At 34.4% G+C, this 18,931-nt stretch overlaps 1 protein-coding gene and 1 long non-coding RNA gene across 4 annotated transcripts; one reads left to right on the forward strand and one right to left on the reverse strand.

Annotated features, from left to right (window-relative positions):
• Positions 1–4,674: 4,674 nt before the first annotated feature.
• Positions 4,675–18,052, forward strand: LOC129424201 (BOS complex subunit ncln). Of its 2 annotated transcripts, XM_055180800.2 has the most exons (16): positions 4,675–4,956; positions 5,350–5,525; positions 7,139–7,329; positions 8,519–8,663; positions 11,708–11,802; positions 11,922–11,999; positions 13,361–13,464; positions 14,583–14,671; positions 14,949–15,088; positions 15,169–15,347; positions 15,486–15,573; positions 15,729–15,767; positions 16,316–16,488; positions 17,287–17,340; positions 17,432–17,510; positions 17,667–18,052. In XM_055180800.2, exons 2-16 carry the CDS (start codon positions 5,369–5,371, stop codon positions 17,721–17,723), a joined length of 1,668 nt encoding a protein of 555 aa, XP_055036775.2. In that variant the 5' UTR covers positions 4,675–4,956; positions 5,350–5,368; the 3' UTR covers positions 17,724–18,052. The 2 variants fall into 2 exon arrangements, with proteins under 2 accessions (XP_055036775.2, XP_055036776.2); XM_055180801.2 differs by lacking the exon at positions 17,667–18,052 and having other exon boundaries at positions 16,316–16,456; positions 17,432–17,509.
• LOC129424202 (uncharacterized) lies at positions 15,249–16,418 on the reverse strand. 2 transcript variants are annotated; one of them, XR_008637992.2, is made up of 3 exons: positions 16,282–16,418; positions 15,447–15,617; positions 15,249–15,357 (listed from the first exon to the last, which is right to left on the reverse strand). It is a non-coding gene; the product is annotated as an uncharacterized lncRNA (long non-coding RNA). The 2 variants fall into 2 exon arrangements; XR_008637991.2 differs by having other exon boundaries at positions 16,274–16,418.
• Positions 18,053–18,931: the final 879 nt, after the last annotated feature.

Genomic DNA, 18,931 nt, shown 5'->3' on the forward strand with positions numbered 1-18,931 from the left:
GATTATTACGCCAGAATAAGAGTATAGTTCCTACCCATATCTGCCTAGAAAATTGCAACTTTTATTTTTTTTGTCGGTCTTAGTACACGATATAACTACAGAAGAGTCAAGTTTTAAATAGGAAAAATATAAAAACTCTTTGGTCATTTCTGAGCGTGATGGATTATGCTAAGCTATGCTAAAAGTGGTGCCGCCAGTCCCGGAGATTGGCTGAATGGATTGCAAAAGGAAAATTAGCATATTATTTTAAAAAGTGGAGTGTCTCTTTAGAACACTGTTGCAGTAATCTACCTCTGTCTGGTGTCTCAATTGCATATAAAGGTACATGTATAGGTAGAAGTGTCATCTACAAAAGGAGACATCATTTACAGATGATGTAGGGAGTAACAGAACGTGTTTTATTGAATAAAACACACAATTATAATTTTTCAATAATTATCGGCTTTTTATAGCCCTTATTTTTTATTTGGTTGAGAATCTCGGATCTAGGAGGTCCACCTTTGTTTAGCTCATACTTTATGTTATCAAATACAAATGTTTTCTTTGTCAAATAAAAGTGTGTACACTAAGAAGAAAGGTACACAAGCTGTCACTGGGGCAGTACCCTTTAAAAAAGTACACATTGGTACGTAAAGAATGCATAGTGGTACCTCACAAAATACATATTGGTACTTAAATGGTACGTATTGGGAAGTGTATCGTCCAAGTGACCGCTTTTGCATCTTTTTTTCTGACAGTTTACATTAAGCAGAAGAATCTGTTTCCCAGCCTGGATAATTTAGATTCCTCTTTATATTTTCTTATGTATTAATATATATTACCAGTAGCTTTGTAGCACGCCAATGAAGGACATACTCTGCGATATCCTTACACACACCGATCTGCAAAAATATTTACATCATATTTCATTATAATGTCTGGGAATGAACAACACGGTTACCAGACTAAGGGACTTGTAGGCTAATATGTCACAGAGACATAGACTAGTTTAAAGATGCAATGATTTAGTACGATTTCAGGATATAGCAATGATACAGTAATATGAGGGGTTTCATTTGTGAGACCACTTTGATTTTAGAATTGTTGTGAAGCGTATTAGGACAGGAAAAGTAATAGTGGTAGTTACTAGATACATATTTCCAAAAATCTCAAATTTGTGCCAAAATGCATAAAATACATTATCTTTAGTTTAAAATTTGATTGATCGGTAAAAGCTACGCCAATGGCCAACGGACATAAATGACCCCAGAAATCGATTTTACATTTAGTTTAGCACACACTTGGAGTAACTTTAAAGGAAAACACCACCGTTTTTCGGTGTTTTGCTGTGTTCTTGCCTCAACTTGGATGAATTGATGCCTGCCTATCTTTTTTCAATGCGTGCACTTAATATTTGTACGGCGTGTCGTGAATGTGTTGGCATTTGGCCCGGCCCCGTTCTTTCCTATGGTTCCAAACAGGGATGAATTTAGAAGCCACCAAACACTTCCATGTTTTCTCAATTTAAAAACTATTGCATGAGTTACACGAGTAAGTATGGTGGCACAAAATAAAACTTTTGTTTGGAGCCATAGGAATGAGTGGGGCTGGGCTAAATGCTAACACGTTCCAGAAGTGCCGTACAAAGATTAAAATTGCACGCATTGAAAAAATATGGGTATGTGTTGGTTCATCTGGGTTGAGGTGGGAACATAGTAAAATGTTGAAAGACGGTGGTGTTTTCCTTTAAAGTGCAATATCATCCCGTCAGACAGTAGATGTGTTTTAAAACAGGGTGCTGCTCAGAAACAACATTGGTTGCCATGTTTCCTCTCATGTGAGCAATTATACAGATTTTCACAGTATTTGTGTCTTCTGTGTGTCCCGCAATTGTATGAGGAGTTTCTTATTCATATTTTCTTTATTTTGTAAAACTTCCAGAGCACCTTATCTTATAAGTCGCCCCCCACGCTAAGCACTACACTACCAACACTCTGTTTTTCATCCAATATACTACATATGGAGAGTGTATGAAGGGAAATTTCAATGTATAAATGTAATAACCTAATATTTGATGTTTGTATTATTATTTTGATGTTTTCCACTAAATGCACAACACTGCAACTCTGTTGCTTTTTCATTGCTGTATTGACATGCAGATAAACATTGTCAAACTGCTTTGCCATTTAAAGCTCTGGTTGCCATGTGTCATGTATGTTTCTGTGGAAAAGCTTTTAGCGTAGCAATAGATTTATTCTATAACCTCACACTTATCCACCATCTGTATAGGGTCATAAACTGCTATGGGATGCAGATGTGCCACAAGACTGACTGGTTTTTGCATCTGTGTATGTGTGTCATTTCAACACCTTATCCCTGCTTTGGGTGAAGTTAATGCACCTTTGTATGTTATCGCTTGAATTATTTTACACGATCTGTTACTAGACTGAATAAGAGTTTGCCTTAAATTAAGCTAAACAGAGAGTCATTTTATTTATTTACAGTAACATGTTTTTAATTTATTGATAAAAAATGTTTTTTTTTAACATAGACATTTGTTTTGACATTTGTTTTCATGTTTATCCCCTTCTGTCAGTAAATATGATTGTATAGATACATGAGGAGTTTCCATACCAGTATTTAATAATGTTATTGTTCTGTGTAGTGAAGCATTATATGTGAATACATATGAAATATACAATTGCAACTCTATTTTGTTTTGTGTTTTTATTATAAACAACTATCAGTAATTCTTTATTTTATTTTTACAAATTACAGAATAATAGTAGACTCATTAAATTATAGCTAACATAACACAAATGTAACTATAGGTATAATGTTGTGGCTAAGTCTGTCCAGAATAAATTAAAAACTGTGTTATATTTTATTATCTGAAGTGTAATAGTGTTAAAGTGCAAATATTCTGGGATCTTATTGGCTGCTTTTTCTTTAATGTTCAATCCATTTCTTTAAAGTCAAATAAAATTTTAGTTTTCCGTTGAAAGAAATTGTTTGGCACACGTATGTTTTTGTTTACAGGAGTATTTTCAAGCATTTAAACACAAACTGTAAAGAAATACAGCATTTTTGTCCAATCATCAACACAATGTTACTTTAACCTAAAAAATTAAGTTAAAGATTTTTAACTTGTCTTAAGTTATGTCAACTTGATGCTTTTTCTTGATGAGCAAAACGACCCAAGAAAATCAGTCTAGTTTTTAGACCAAAAGTATCCAATTTAAGTGATTTTGTGCATAAAACAAGCAAAAAAAAATCTGTCAATGGGGTAAGCAAAAATCTTGGAACATTTTTCATAAACACTAAATTCAAGAAAAAAATCAAGAAAAATGTGCTTACTCCATTGGCAGCTTTTTTTGCTTGTTTTATGCACAAATTCACTAAAATTTATATTTTTGGTCTAAAAACTAGACTTATTTTCTTGGGTTGTTTTGCTCATCAAGAAAAAAACACCTTAATTTAAGAATTTTAATATATTTTTACTGAAAACAAGACAAAAACACTAAGAGTTTTTTTCTTTAAAATGTCTTGTTTTCAGTACAAATATTAAAAGAAAATTCTTAAAGCAAGATGCATTTTCTTGATGAGCAAAATGACCTAAGAAAATAAATTTCAAATCTAAGTGATTTTGTGATTAAAACAAGCAAAAATATCTGCCAGTGGGGTTTGAAAAAACTAGAAAACTAAACTTATTTCAAGATTTTTTTTCTTACCCCATTGGCAGTTTGATTTTTTTTGTATAAAAACTAGACTTATTTTCTTAGGTCATTTTGCTCATTAAGAAAATATCTTGATTTAAAAATTGTTAGATATTTGTACACTTTAAAAAAATTCCGCAGAAATTGCTGCTGGGTTGCCGGTAACTTACCGTAGATTTAAATTTATGTTTTTCACTGGCAACATTTTGTTTAAAGTTAAATGAACATTAAACATTTACAAGTCTTTGTCTTTACAGAGTAAAACTAAAAAAACAGCATCAAGCAAAACATTCTGGGAAACAAAATCTGAAGCAAACAGAAAAAGGTTGATGATTATTTCTGGTTCCCAGAATGCTTTGCATGAGACTGTTATTGTATAGTTTTGTTCTGTAAAGATAAAGACTTGTTAATATTTAGAATTTATTTGACTTTGAACAAACTCTTGCCAGTGAATAAAGTAAGTGTAAATCTGCGGTAAATTACCGGCAACCCAGCCGCAATAACATTGTAATTTCTACTGAATTTTTTCACAGTGTACTTAAAACAAGACTAGTAAACTACTAAATAAAAAGTCATTTTTTGCAGTCACCTCATTCATTCCCTTACATATAATGAAAACAGAAGGGTAGGGTTGAGGAAATTTCCCTTATTTTCAAATCACAATGTTGACGGGTATGATTTAACCTACTATTTTAAGTTTTGGGATAACTTATACAATCAAGTTGAAATTGTTTAATTTTTTAGGTTAAAGTAACATAAAAATATATGTGTATTTTACAAAAATACAGTGTATTAACTATATGTCATAACTATAAATATGTCATATATGCAGTGGATACTTCCAAAAACTAGTGGTATAAAAATTTTAAAATGGTCAAAAATTACACATTTGCACCTAAAAAGGTCATATTAGTACCTCAGATGTACATATTGGTACTAAAGAGTGCATACCAAAGGTACTAATGGAACCAAAGTACACAATATTTTTTCAGAAATTATTAGATTCTGTCTATGACATTTTGAAGATGTAATAGATGGAAGAAGAAACTATGAGAGAAACTGTTGTAGGTCAAGTATTGGAGGAGAGAACTGATTAGCCCGAGTTGATCCCTTCTGGGCCAGATGGTGCTGTAGGCTTACATGCAGGCCTTTGTAAGTCTTGCACCCCCTTTCCCTTTGCCTTGTTTTGGACAATATAAACTGATCAGAGCAAAAGACGGATAGCTGTCCCGCACTTAGGGAGAACCAGCCTGGATGTTAGGTGAGTATCAAACTACTTTAATCATGCTGGGTCTTTATAATGTACAAACTTTCAATTACTTCTCTTGCACATCTAATTATATTTTATAGGCTTTTAAGTGCGCTCACACTATTATTAACATCTTGGTGTTAAGTGCTAAGATGTTAGTCGACACTTTGCAATTATTTTGAGTACCCGTTGGAATGTAATGTTCATTAAGAGTACAGAATTTGTACATACATTGAGCTGCACACCTAATGTGTGCATATTTCATTTGCATAGAGTCAGCGTATAATTTGTAAAAAATAATTTATAATTCATATTGAAATGTAAATGTGTTAATTGATATTGTTATTAAATATTTCATATTGTTTTGTTAATGCACAGTCTTCTTTATTTCTCATAAATCTGTAGTTAAGTTTGGCAGACTCATATGTGGAGTGTCACCATGAATCTCAGAACCTCTCAAGTGGCTGCGCTGCTGCTGCTGTCTGCGCATCTCTTGCATGCGTCTGCACTGACTGCAGCCTCATCCTATGAGTTCAATGTCTACAGGATGCAACAATACAACTTGCATCAGGAAAAATATGGTAACACACTTGGATTGTCCACTTTGGGAAGAAAAATCTGTGTTGTTCTTCTTTCTCTATCTATAACTGTATTCTTGTAAACATTGCTTTATAGACTACACTTCATTGACAAATGTTCTCTCATTTGTAAGTTACTTTGGATAAAATCATCCTCTAAATGAATATACAGTATGTAAATGATAGATGACTTTAAAAACTATTACTTTAAAGGTGCCAAAGAATGCATTGATACAATATGTTACATTGTTTTCTGATACATAGAAGGTATCTGACTTTAAGTGCAAAAATAATCCAGAAATGATTTTACATGTACATTTACAACCTTAGGATTTGTCCCCAGAATTAAATGATCTATTATTACCTTTTTTGAAAGGGTCATGAAAAATAATGTTGAGCTCTGCTCTGATTGGCTGTTTCTCAGAGCAGCTCTTTTGAATAGCTCTGTGTATGTGTGAACATACCTTATGTTTGAGCCTGATAAGATGAAAATACTGAATTTGAGGAATAACTAATTGTTTGGAGATTGTTAATGGACGTTTCTGAGTAGTTAGTTTGTGTTTTTTCAGCATGGACCTGCAAAACGTAACTGTAATGTCAATAGTAGAACTTGGCAGCCTAAACGGTGGCATATAGCATTAAAGGATTAGTCAATTTTCTTAAAAATTCAGATAATTTACTCACCACAATGTCATCCAAAATGTTGATGTCTTTCTTTGTTCAGTCAAGAAGAAATTATGTTTTTCGAGAAAAACATTCCAGTATTTTTCTAATTTTAATGGACTTTAACTCTTTCACCGCCATTGACGAGATATCTCGTCAATTAAGAGAAAACGCTTCCCCGCCAATGACGAGATTTTCCGTCTTTCCGCAATACCGCTATTATCCACCAGGTGGCGCCCTTCCGCAACTTTTTAAACCCGGAAGTATTGCCCTAGGGCAAGCTGCTGCATGTCCGTGTCTTTCATTTAGGATGAAACGTTTTTTTTTGTTTGAAAGCAGAGGGTCTGTTCTTTCATTTGGAATATTGTATGTTAATATATTAAAAGAAGAACATTTTCTGGAAGGCAAAACAAAGAAATACATCAACATTTTGGATGACATGGTGGTGAGTAAATTATCTGGATTTTTTTAAAGAAAATGGACTAATCCTTTAACTAGCATATGGCGCTAACTCTGCAGTCACATTTTTGCTTTTAGCATTGTAACAACATTGCACTTAATTTAATGTGTAGTTTAGTGTTGGGGGCAACATCTCGACTTTAACGTCACACACAGTCAGTGTTATGTTGAGATTGGCTTGTTTTCCAGCTGTCTTTTGCATGCACAAGATTTACATAAGAAAGAGGAAACAATCATGTTTGAGGCTCATGATATGTCATTAACATGTCTTATTATTCATCTATGCCTAGGTAAATACAGTTTTACATTCTACGGCACCTTTAAAAGTTGATTCCTTCCTAAAAATGTAAAATGGCAAGCCACTGTGGCATAAATTCCTGATTTGGTAGAACATAAAAACCAATCACCGGATTATTTATTTTTAAACCTTATATTAGAATATGATAATAACACATAGCCTAAGTGTGATATTTATTGTGACTTTTGACTCACAGGGTGTCGTGGAGCTATAGTGGTGGCAGAAGCACGCTCGGCTGCAGACACGAGTCTGACTCGACGCTGTGTGATCATGAAACTGCCTGATTTAACTGAAGAACGCTACCTAGAAGCCACAAGACAGAAGGCAGCGGCAGTATTAATAATACTCCCCAAAAACATCTCTGCTGTACCACAGGACATAGTACAGGTCTGTATAGCTCAGTGGTAGAGCATAGCGTAACTAAGCAGTGCAAAAGGTCAAGGGTTTGAACCCAGGGAATAATATGATAAATTGGATAAAAGCATCTGCCAAACGGGTGATTCTCACAAAATCCAGACTTAGAAGCCCCATTGAAGCCAATTTTTTTTTGCACATATAAGATTAAGGTCTGAACTTACTATAACCATTATTTTAAGAAGATTTAAAAAATGTTTTCTATAGAATTATTTACATTTTTTAGATTATCATTATCAAAAATTATCATTACCGCAACATGATATTACAGTAAATATATGCATTTACAAACTCATTTTTCGGTAATGAGAACTAAAAAGTTGTCTAGGTACTATGACAAACAAAATTTTTACTTTTTCCTGGAGAGAACAAATAAGAACTGCTTACCTGGTAGCCATCTTGAGTGTCACAGTCAATTATTTCCCTTCCAACAATTATTTTAAATGTTAGTTCTTTTAGGGCTTAAACAATGATTGAGAATTGTTGCGGAGGATGAGAAAATTGGTCTTGTACACATTTATATTCCTTATTATTGTGTCTACATTTACCAATGATCACCAAATACTACATGTTTCTTTACTGTAAATGTTTATAGTATAACATGCACTGGAGCTTTTTATTTTTTAGATTTTTTAATTATAAATATTTCCATGTCAAAGAACCCAAATCCAGTCATGGACACGTTGCGGTAATGAAATTTTTCCCCTAAATGTGGAAAAAACAACAAAATTGGTTTGTATGATGTCATTTGAAATCATGTGCAAAATAGTACATGAAGAGATGTTTGTAACTGTATGCTTCTTATTTTAATACTCTTACTTTGCATTTACTTTTTTATTAAAATGTGTCATGACACCTCATAAATCTAATTTGGTGAGAATCACCCAAACGCATTCATCTAAATGTAGGTCATTAAAAGCCAATATTGTACGTTTGTGAGTTTTTTTCTGTGCTCAAGCGTTTGTTTGTTGATTCCACTTTGTATGTATTAATTGTGGAACATTTATGCATAAATACATGAATACATAAACTAGTCTTTTATAAGGGTGACATGGGCACTAGTATTTGAGATCTCTAACATCAAGAAGATTGCTTTAGATACCCATCAATTCCTAACCTTGTTAGGTAAAGATCAGAATGTGAATGTTCCCATCATCTCCAGGGCTTCATGGTGGCTGAGTCTCAGGTCTTACAGAAGGAAACTTTGATGCCCGTGTATGTGGCCCCAGAGGATGAACAACTACTCTTCATGTATGAGGAGGTCAATCAGGCCGCAGCCACAAAATCGGCTTCTGTCTTAGTGAGAGGTGAGCAGAAAACATTAACATAGACAAAACAATGTAAAGTTTAGGTTGTAAATGCTGCAGTTAGTTATATTATTAGGGTGCACATTAAAGAGGCAGATTTTTTATATACGCTACCATTTATAAGTAAGGTCACTTTGGGGCTGTTTACACTTGGTATTAAGATGTGTTTTCATCGATCAGATCACAAGTGGACGAGAGAGACACATTACGTTTACACCTGGTATTTAAATCCGTCTCTTTTGTCCACTTTCGACCGCTTCTGTGCTGAATACTATGAGGGGGTGGTCTGTGAGACGGTGGGCGAGTCTCTCTGCTGTCATTCAAACCCGAGCGGGAGTAATTATGAGTTTATATGGATGCAAACTAATATTATGTCGGACTGCACTGCTTGTTTAGCAAGTAAACATGCTGCACAGAGTTTTGTACATGAGTATGTAAGAGCTTTCTTTGAATTTTCAGCGCAATTGATGAAATAGGATCTAGCAACTTTCACACGCTTTCAAAACGAAACTACGGAGATCAGCCGCTTAGTTTTATCAATGAAAGGCTAAAAATAGCGCTGTTCACCGAATGTTCACGCCAGATGTAAAACTTGTGTTTAATACCTCAGATTAGATAAATGGGCAGAGAGAAGGCGGTCGCGTGTGGCTGTTCGAACGCATTCAACCACATGTGCGTTCCGCAACTCCAAAGCGATCCGATCGAAAGTGGTTTCGACCACCTCTGGATGTGGTTGAGAGTGGCAGAAAGTGGACGAGCTCAAAACGCTTTGAACACCGTTTACACCTGGCATTAACGTCGTCCACTTGTGATCCGATCGACGAAAACACATGTTAATACCAAGTGTAAACAGCCTCTTTCTTTTCGCTTTAAAGGTCCGAGTCATTTCAGAGAATTGTTTCCAAACACGTTATAAATGTTGGAAATGTATTGCTGTAATACGTTACAAAGACTGACCTGTGTAGTACTGAATAGTGGAGTTGCACCGTTAACTCTTTACCACCATTGACAAGTTATCTCATCAATTAAAGGAGTAGTCTACTCATTTTCAGTATTAAACTATGTTATTACCTTAACTAAGAAGAGTTGATACATCCCTCTATCATCTGTGTGCGTGCACGTAAGCGCTGGAGCGCGCTGCGACACTTCGATAGCATTTAGCTTAGCCCCATTCATTCAATGGTACCATTTAGAGATAAAGTTCGAAGTAACCAAACACATCAATGTTTTTCCTATTTAAGACGAGTAGTTATATGAGCAAGTTTGGTGGTACAAAATAAAACGTAGCGCTTTTCTAAGCGGATTTAAAAGAGGAACTATATTTTATGGCGTAATAGCACTTTTGGGAGCACCTCGACTCGCCTGAAAAGTCCGCTCCCCTTCTCCCTCTCATAATGGGAGAGGGAGGGTGTTACTGCGCCGAGTCGAAGTACTCCCAAAAGTGCTATTACGCCATAAAATATAGTTGCTCTTTTAAATCCGCTTAGAAAAGCGCTACGTTTTATTTTGTACCATCAAACTTGCTCGTATAACTACTCGTCTTAAATAGAAAAAACGTTGATGTGTTTGGTCACTTCTAACTTTATCTCTGTTTGATACCATTGAATGAATGGGGCTAAATGCTATCGAAGTGTCGCAGCGCGCTCCACCGCCCACGCGCACGCACACAGATGACAGAGGGATGCATCAACTCTTCCCAGTCAAGGTAACAACATAGTTTAATACTGAAAATGAGTAGACTATTCCTTTAAGAGAAAACATTTCCCTGCCAATGACGCTTCGCTGTCGAGTTTTTATGGTAAAATTTAAGTCCGTCATTATCCAGGTGGCGCTCTTTCCCAGTTTATAAAAAACTGAAGCATCAGCTAATTCTACAACATCGTAAACTCCGTGTATGTTTTGATCTTCGTTCTGAATCTGATCTTTAACAAAAGTAATTTACAAAAATGCTATTACTTTAGCTTTTTGGTCAAAATTTTTTATTTTTGACGATACCTACCCATATTTGAGAGGTTATAAAAGAGAACAAATGAAGATAGGATGAATCTTTTTTTCCGTTTTGTTTGTTTGTTTAAAAGAAGAGGGTCTGTACTTTCATTTTGAAAATTGTCCTGCAAGGCAGGAAAAAAACTTTGGTGAAAATCCCCACAAAGGCTGGTGGGCAACTTAAAAAAAAAGCTGGCAGGGAATGAGTTAAACAGTTTTTCCACATTTCTGTGTTCAGGATTATTTGGGCGGGGCTAAAACAGTGTCTCAGTGATGCACTTGAGCCACCGAGCATGGCCCCACCCCTAAAACAACCGAATGCAAAATCACATTGAAAGTGGGCGTGGTTTTAGCGCAGACAGCGGATATCCCCCCCCAGCATTTTAAAGCAGAGAATCCTGCCTGTTTTTCCAAGATTTTGGTAACTTATTTTATTTGTTTGCCGTTGCTAAAATCATTCAAATTTGGCTGGGTGGTTAATATCAAATTTTTTCTGTTGTATCACAAACTGAGAACACATTTAATATCGGACTTTACACAGACTTTAAAAAGTTTTTTCACCTTTTTGCGTGAGCTTATAGTAAATTTATGACACAAATAACTTCGGAAATTATGTCGCGACTAAAAATACATAAATAAATAAAACTTTGTTATAATTTTGCATTCTTAGTTTAGTCATCTTTTGACTAGAATTTGCAGAAATGTACTCTTGGCATTTTATCAAGCACTTTCTTGATGTGTCACCCTGATGCTTTGAAAACAAAATGAAAGTAGTTAATCTATTCTGTGCTCTTATAGGCTGCTCTTTTTCATTGTGAAGTCGAAGTCACCAATTTTGAAAACGTTCTTTAAAATAAAGTGTTAGTTTTCTAATAAAAAAATGAATATGTTTGCACGTTTATATCCCTAATAACCCTAATTTCACACATTTAAGCATACACCTTTTAGAAGAAGAGTACATTTTGGTCAAATGACCCAAACTTTTGACCAGTAATACATATATCAGTAGACAAGTCTGTGGTGATTTTATGTTAACTCTTTCTCTTACTCTTTTCTAGTTCTCCGTAGTATAATCACTGCCACGTCCTTCCAAATATTAGTTAGCAACTCCCCCATCAAACCTATTACTGATACCACCATCATTGGTTTGGAGGTGAGCATGAGCACTGGCCACAAACAACATCTCTACCCAACACTGTACTTTCTGCAGTTCATTAGAGTTGGTCTATAAATAAACTTGACACTTAAGTCGATTTATTTCTTCATTTTAAGGGAGTTCTTCCTGGATCTGGAGAAGATCTGCCCACTATTGTAATTACAGCCCATTATGATTCGTTTGGCCTTGCTCCTGTAAGTCACCCTCGTTAAACACACACACACACACACACACACACACACACACGCACTTACGCACGCACGCACGCACACGCACACACATAAGCAGTAAGGTACACGAGGCTGTGGTGTATTGTGGAATAAGTCATTTCAACGCAGCTTTCATAAAGTAAAATCTCTAAAAGTCCCTGATCGACTTTTCGTGTGTTTTTATTTAAAATAAATGTTAAAACTGTTGACTGTAACTCCTCCTATAGAGCTTTCAAGCTATATCCACCAAACTTTCCACAAGTCTTCAGACTGATCTGAATTTTGTTGCTATATCTTTTCTAAGGGATCAGTCTTACGATATTCATAAAATGGACAATCCAGACTAATCTCACGGAAAGTCGTGTTATAGTCATTAAAAATGTGATTCATTTATTTGTGTCCATGACACACGATTTTTTTCGTGTCTTGAGCACACATTTTTTTTGGGTCCGTGGCACGACTTTCTTTTTTGTGTCATTTTATGTGTTGTTTTCTCATTGTTTTTTCCTATTTTCTTACCATTGTCGCTTGGGGTTGGGGTTACATTTTTAGACACCCAAACCTAACTCTAACCCCAACTCGAGGCGAGAATAGTTTTAAAAGCGGAAGAAAAACATGTAGAAACCAATACATAAAAAAATACATCCTAACCCAAACCTTAAATCTAACCCTAAGTGACAATAATTTAAAAATAGGAATAAAAAGAGAAAACAATACATAAAATGACACGAAAATGAAAGTCGTGCCACGAACACAAAAAACTATTTATAGAAATTTTATAGAAAAAACCTGAATTATCCTACTATGGTACATACTATATAATTGTATAATTCATACAGGCAAGTGGCCTATGGAGTATCATCATTGGAAGGGATCAAACTGCCAAAATTCCCACAGACTTTTCCGGGTCTGAGGATTTCATAGAAAGATGTGGTTTATTTGCAAAAGCTGTAAGGCTCTGTAAGAACGTACCTTGAAATGGTCCATCAGTTATGATTTTATTGAATTCATGCTGTATTGAAGCTCTGTAACTTTAATTTATGTAGCTTTTAAGATAATGTAGTCATTTGTAAGCAGAATTTGAGCCATAGCCAAAATGAGAGATGATTGTTTCAGCTCCCAAATGAATCAAGCACAAATTAATCACTCAGCTCTTCACAGGTCATTACATCTTATTACATAAAGCTTTTACTATTTAAATAATAACCCATCACACATAAAACCAAGAGCTGATATCTATTTTGTAAACAGCTGAGAATTAACTGTCACAAAATTAGCATAATTACTGACCTTTTAGTGTATTACAAATAAGCAAAATGTATATGTACATATGTCCTTTCTCATAGTGGCTGGCCTATGGTGCGGATTCTAATGCTAGTGGGGTCACTATTCTCCTTGAGCTGGTTCGACTTTTTCAGCGTCTCTACAGTGATCCACGAAGTCAGCCTTCGTAAGTTCCTTCCAGCTTTGTTATATACAGCAAAGCTGTTACTTTTTGGCTAGTTTGATGCCTTTAATACAGTGGATTTCTAACGTTTTTGTGAGCCGAACCCCTTGCCCTAAATTATTTATTAGAAATACCCCCTTAGATTTAAAGTAAATATTTCAAAAATTTAATAGCACATTGTCGTTTTAACTTTAAAAAACATATATTTTCATATATTTTAACGTTTTTTTAATCATTACATAGTCATTATTATAATTACCTGTTTTCAGTTTTCTGATTCTTTCTGATTTCTTCAGTTTTGGAATAAATTTATGTTTAAGTATTTTGTTTACATTTTTAATACAATTACTTATTTGAGAATAAATAATACTCAAATAAATAGATAATTATTTATTCTGAATGTTGAATGTCACATGTCATAGTTGTTAACTATTGCTGGTCTTTGTTTTATTGGTCAATGACGTGATGTTAATTATTTTGTGTCCGTATGGTTCGATTAAATGTAAAAGGGTTAAAATTTTAAAAATAATTTGCAGATTCTAAAATTTCTAGTTTTATTTTATTTTGAAAGAATATTTGGGGGATAATTAGAAAAATGTCAATGTGGTGTAACTTATGTGTCAATTGGTGTAACTAGTATTTTTTTAAATGAAAATATAAATATATTCATAAAAATTTTTAAATAAAATATAATCATCTAGTTTAGTGTAATATGATTTTTTTAACATACATTTTACATTATTTGTCAAAGATTATTTAGACAACAGAGCAGTTTTCTGCATATGTCAGGACAAATATTACAAAATGCATTAAAATTGACATTTAGAAATAATTAATAAAATTATATTTTTAAATGATTTTTTTTATAATTATGCTTACATGCCATCAAGGTGGATAAAATATTTCTCATTCTTTGGCACAATTGGCGGTTACACCATTTGACATTTTCAGGTCCATTCAGTCTGAACTTTAATAAAAATGGTGCAAATGTAATTTTTTATTGCATAAAATTAACATAAATACAATATGAGCATTGAAATAAATGCATGCTTTTAAAACAAGTTTTTTTAAAAGATTTTTGAGTTTCTCATCTTGCCACACAATTTTTGTCACTGACCCAGATACCACCTTCTGTTCTCCCTTACTGGTGCTGGTAAATATAATTTCCTGGGCACCAAACGTTGGCTGGAGGAAAATATGGACAATGCAGGTATGTGCAATTTTTAAAAATTTACTATACATTCTCCTTTAACAATTGTGGTCAAAATAAATGTGTCATGAACTAGAATGATACGCCTTCATATCAGAAGGTTTCATCAAATGAAGTTAACAAAAAACTAAACTAAACAAAAGTTCAGCACACACCAACCTCTTTTGCACATTTATGAATATTTTTAGACACCAGTCTGTCCATACACTAAAAAAATTGTCAAAATATGGTCCCGAGGACGGTACCCTTTTAAACAAAAGTTCATGACCTCTTGCAGAATCCAGTCTTTTGCATGACAATGTGGCATTTGTTCTTTGTCTGGACTCTCTTGGTACCGGAGATGAGCTTTTCATGCATGTTTCCCGACCTCCTAAACCTGGAACCTCTCAGTTTGCCTTCGTTCAGCAGTTGGAGAAGGTTCGGCTGTATTATGGGTTGTATGATATCAAAATCATCTTTAAACCACATCTATAAAAGTCTCCTGTGATATGTTTTAGGTGATCTCCGGCAGGTTCCCTTCGGTGAAATTTGGTACCGTTCATAAGAAGATCAACCTACAGGAGACCACCGTGGCCTGGGAGCATGAACGCTTCGGGATGAGACGTATCCCAGGATTCACTCTGTCACACATTGAGAACGCCAAATCGGAGCTAAGAGGGTCTATCCTAGACACCGTGTGAGACAAACTAGACAAATCCAACCACAGTTAAACCTAATAATTCAGTTTGTTTTGGATTAAATGATATATTAGATGTTATATTATATTAAATAATACCTTAGATGTTTTTCACATTAGTTTTTCTTGTGAATGTAGGGCACAGGTGGACATCAGGAAGCTCAAGCGTAACGTCATTATTGTTGCAGAGTCCTTGGCAAGATTTATGTACAACCTTTCAGACAAGGTGAGGTCACGTTTAGAGGCTCACTGTGATTTGAATCCTTCAACCTTGAAACACACACAAAAACCACTTGAGTATTTATTTATTCTGCCTTAAAACACGGTATGTTCTGTCCTTATAATTGCTTTTCTCTACCATTTTTATTATTTGTGCTGTAGGGCTCTTCTAAAGACATGCAGGTGTTCAAGAACAGTTTGGTAATCATCAGTTTTCGTGTTTTTTCTCATTTGTTGTTCATTTTAAAGGTGCAATGTGTAACTTTTAGAAGGATCTCTTGACAGAAATGCAATATAATTTACATAACTATATTATCAGTGTATAAAGAACTTACATAATGAACTATATTGTTTTTATTACCTCAGAATGAGCCATTTTTATCTACGTACATCGCGGGTCCCCTTACTTGAAAGTACCACCAGTACCACCACCATGTTTCTACAGTAGCCCTAAATGGACAAACTGCTCTATAGTGTGCATTTTGTTACTATGTTGTCTCAGAAAATGACATGTTTGTCCTGTGATGGCTGCCGTAGCTTTACTATCCGTTTCGAAAAAAAGGATGAGCTGTGTACTGAGCCGTTGGTTGCAATTCACATTCTCACCACTAAATGCCACTGAAAGTCCCACATTGCACCTTTAAATGGCTTAAATGTACAATTGTATAGTGCATGTGTCATAGCATGTGAACTCTTTCAGTTATTACCTGTTCACCTTGACAGTGTGTTTATGTTTATGATGTGTTAAGGATATTCAGGACAGCCGTTTGTCTGCACTGATGACCATGTTGACGTCTGTTCCCAGAGCAGTTCAGCTGCTCGACAGAGAGCCAAAACATGTACTCTTGATGAACAGCCTGGAGCAAGAGTTCAAACATTATCTAAAACAGGTCCATAGACACACGTTTCACCTTGACAGAAGGTACACACACACCTTAAATTTAAAAGCATTATTTATCTTTTTTATATTTATACAAATACTAAATTGGGTCACCCCCACGCACGCGCACAGACAAACACACACAATATTCGATTTTGTCATTCAGTTTGTGGAGCCTTTTTACCCTAAACCTAAAAATCTCAGTTTTTGGCATGTTTACATTTTAAATATTTAACTAAAAAATTCTGTTAACGGTAAAATTCCGGCAGCTGGGATAAATTACAGAAATTTTCTGTGATACAAAAATATATATTTTTCTGTAGTTTTACATATGCTTTACTTTACTATATACACTGCAAAAAAATATTTTCAAGAAAAAAAAATTCTTAGTACTTTTGTCTTGTTTTCAGTAAAAATATCTAAAAATTCTTAAATTAAAATGATTTTTCTTAATGAGCAAAACGACCCAAGAAAATAAGTCTAGTTTTTAGACCAAAAATATCAATATCATAAAACAAGCAAAAAAATCTGCCAATGGGGTAAGCAAATAAATCTTGTAAATTTTTCTTAAACACTAAATTCAAGAAAAATGTAAGAAAAATTTGCTTACCCAATTGGCTGAGTTTTTTGCTTGTTTTATGCACAAAATCACTTAAATTTGACATTTTTGGTCTAAAAAAATAGACTTATTTTCTTGGGTCCTTTTGCTCATCAAGAAAAAGCATCTTAATTTAAGAATTTTTAGATATTTTTACTGAAAACAAAACAAAAATACTACAATATTTTTTCTTGAAAATAATTTTTTTTCAGTGTAAGATAATCTATTTAATCTGAATTTAGGGATCCTGAAATCACCTTCTTTGATAAAATGAACCAACCAATGATGATGTACAGGTAAGTCTTATATTGGCTTCAAAGCAAGGTTTGTTTTTGTACTGAATGGATTATACTGAAAATTATTTTACTTCAATGTTATCGCATACAGAGTGAAGCCTGCTGCCTTTGACCTGTTTTTGGGAGGCTGTATAGCTGGGTACCTTGGAATAGTTTATTACGCAATTCAGGTGTGAATATATTTACGTGTAATGTATACCAAACGCAATAACCAGCTGGTTTGGGATCAGTTCTTTATTTTCTTCCTGTATCCCAGATTATAAGCAATTTTTTAGTAAAAAAGTTTTTACTATTTTGTTGTTTTGATCAATGTGCTTTGTGTTTAGAACTTTGGGAACGTCTACACGAAATTAAAAGCAACAGTTAAAGCCAAGCACCAATGAACTGTGGAAGACCAAGCATCACACATCAGAGGACCAATGTAATACACAATCTACACAAAAAAGAAATGTGAAGTCTTGTTTGTGGATTATAAAGGATACATTATCGTTACTTTGTAGGTTTTATCTTGATTTTTTTTTAAATAAAATATAATTCTTCCATTTCCATATCTGCAAAATCCTTGTCTTTTGAAAGGAACGTCACTGTATGTTCACATATCAACAAAGTGAGAGAGACTAAAGTAAATGATGACTCATGAACTTTGATACATCCAGAGGAGAAAATAATAAACTTATTTGTAAATCATTAGCAACTTTATAAGACAACCTGATGACCAAGTAAAAGAGAGCATATCTGTGATCTACACCAAAGTCCCTTTATGGAAGTTTATGGAACTAAAAGGTTCTTTGGAGAACCATCAAAATGGTTATTTTATTGCTTTGCTATTGAGAACCCTTAAAGGGCACTTATTATGAGATTTTTTAAGATGTAAAATAAATCCTCAGAGTACATATGTGAAGTTTTAGCTCCAAATACCTCACAGAAAATTTATTATAGCATGTTATAATTGCCACTTTGTAGGTGTGAGCAAAAATGTGCCATTTTTGGGTGTGTCCTTTTAAATGCAAATGAGCTGATGAAATGTAAACACTGATAGCCATAGTTGTGATTTGTTAAAATTGAAACTCAATTGTGCTGTCAATTCTCTCTCTCTCTCTCTCTCTCTCTCTCTCTCTCTCTCTCTCCCTCTCTCCCCTTTTCTTTCTCTCTGCACTAAATGGCAGTCCCATGGTTAGATTAAACGGGGGGGGGGGGGTATTATCTCCTTCTGACATCACAAGGGGAGCCAAATTTCAATGCCATATTTCTTGCAGAGAATGGTTTACCAAAACTAAGTTACTGGGTTCTTCTTTTTTACATTTTCTAGGTGGATGGAAGCACTGGGAACCCAATATTAGCACTTAACCTCTCGGCGCGCACTAGCTCGGGGGCGGAAAGACGTCAGTTTTCTTTTAATGCTGCTAACAATATCTATATAGCCTAAGTCACTGTCTACAAACAATAATAATATTAGCATTACTACACATCGTTTAAAAGGTCTACAGGTTTAGCATCAGTGTATGGTCTCTGTTTTGAGATACAGATGCTCTAGCATCATAAATATAGTATTTTGTTACAGAAGTCCAGATGACAACATGCAAAATATAAA

This window comes from Misgurnus anguillicaudatus, chromosome 9, assembly GCF_027580225.2.
Source record: "Misgurnus anguillicaudatus chromosome 9, ASM2758022v2, whole genome shotgun sequence".
In the NCBI taxonomy this organism is placed as follows: domain Eukaryota; kingdom Metazoa; phylum Chordata; class Actinopteri; order Cypriniformes; family Cobitidae; genus Misgurnus; species Misgurnus anguillicaudatus.

Coding starts and splice junctions, on each gene's coding strand:
- LOC129424201 (XM_055180800.2), top strand. CDS start 5,369: ATGTGGAGTGTCACCATGAATCTCAGAACCTCTCAAGTGGCTGCGCTG. Junction 15,348..15,485: donor GGGTCTATCCTAGACACCGT/GTGAGACAAACT, acceptor TTGTGAATGTAG/GGCACAGGTGGACATCAGGA. Junction 16,489..17,286: donor ACGTTTCACCTTGACAGAAG/GTACACACACAC, acceptor ATCTGAATTTAG/GGATCCTGAAATCACCTTCT.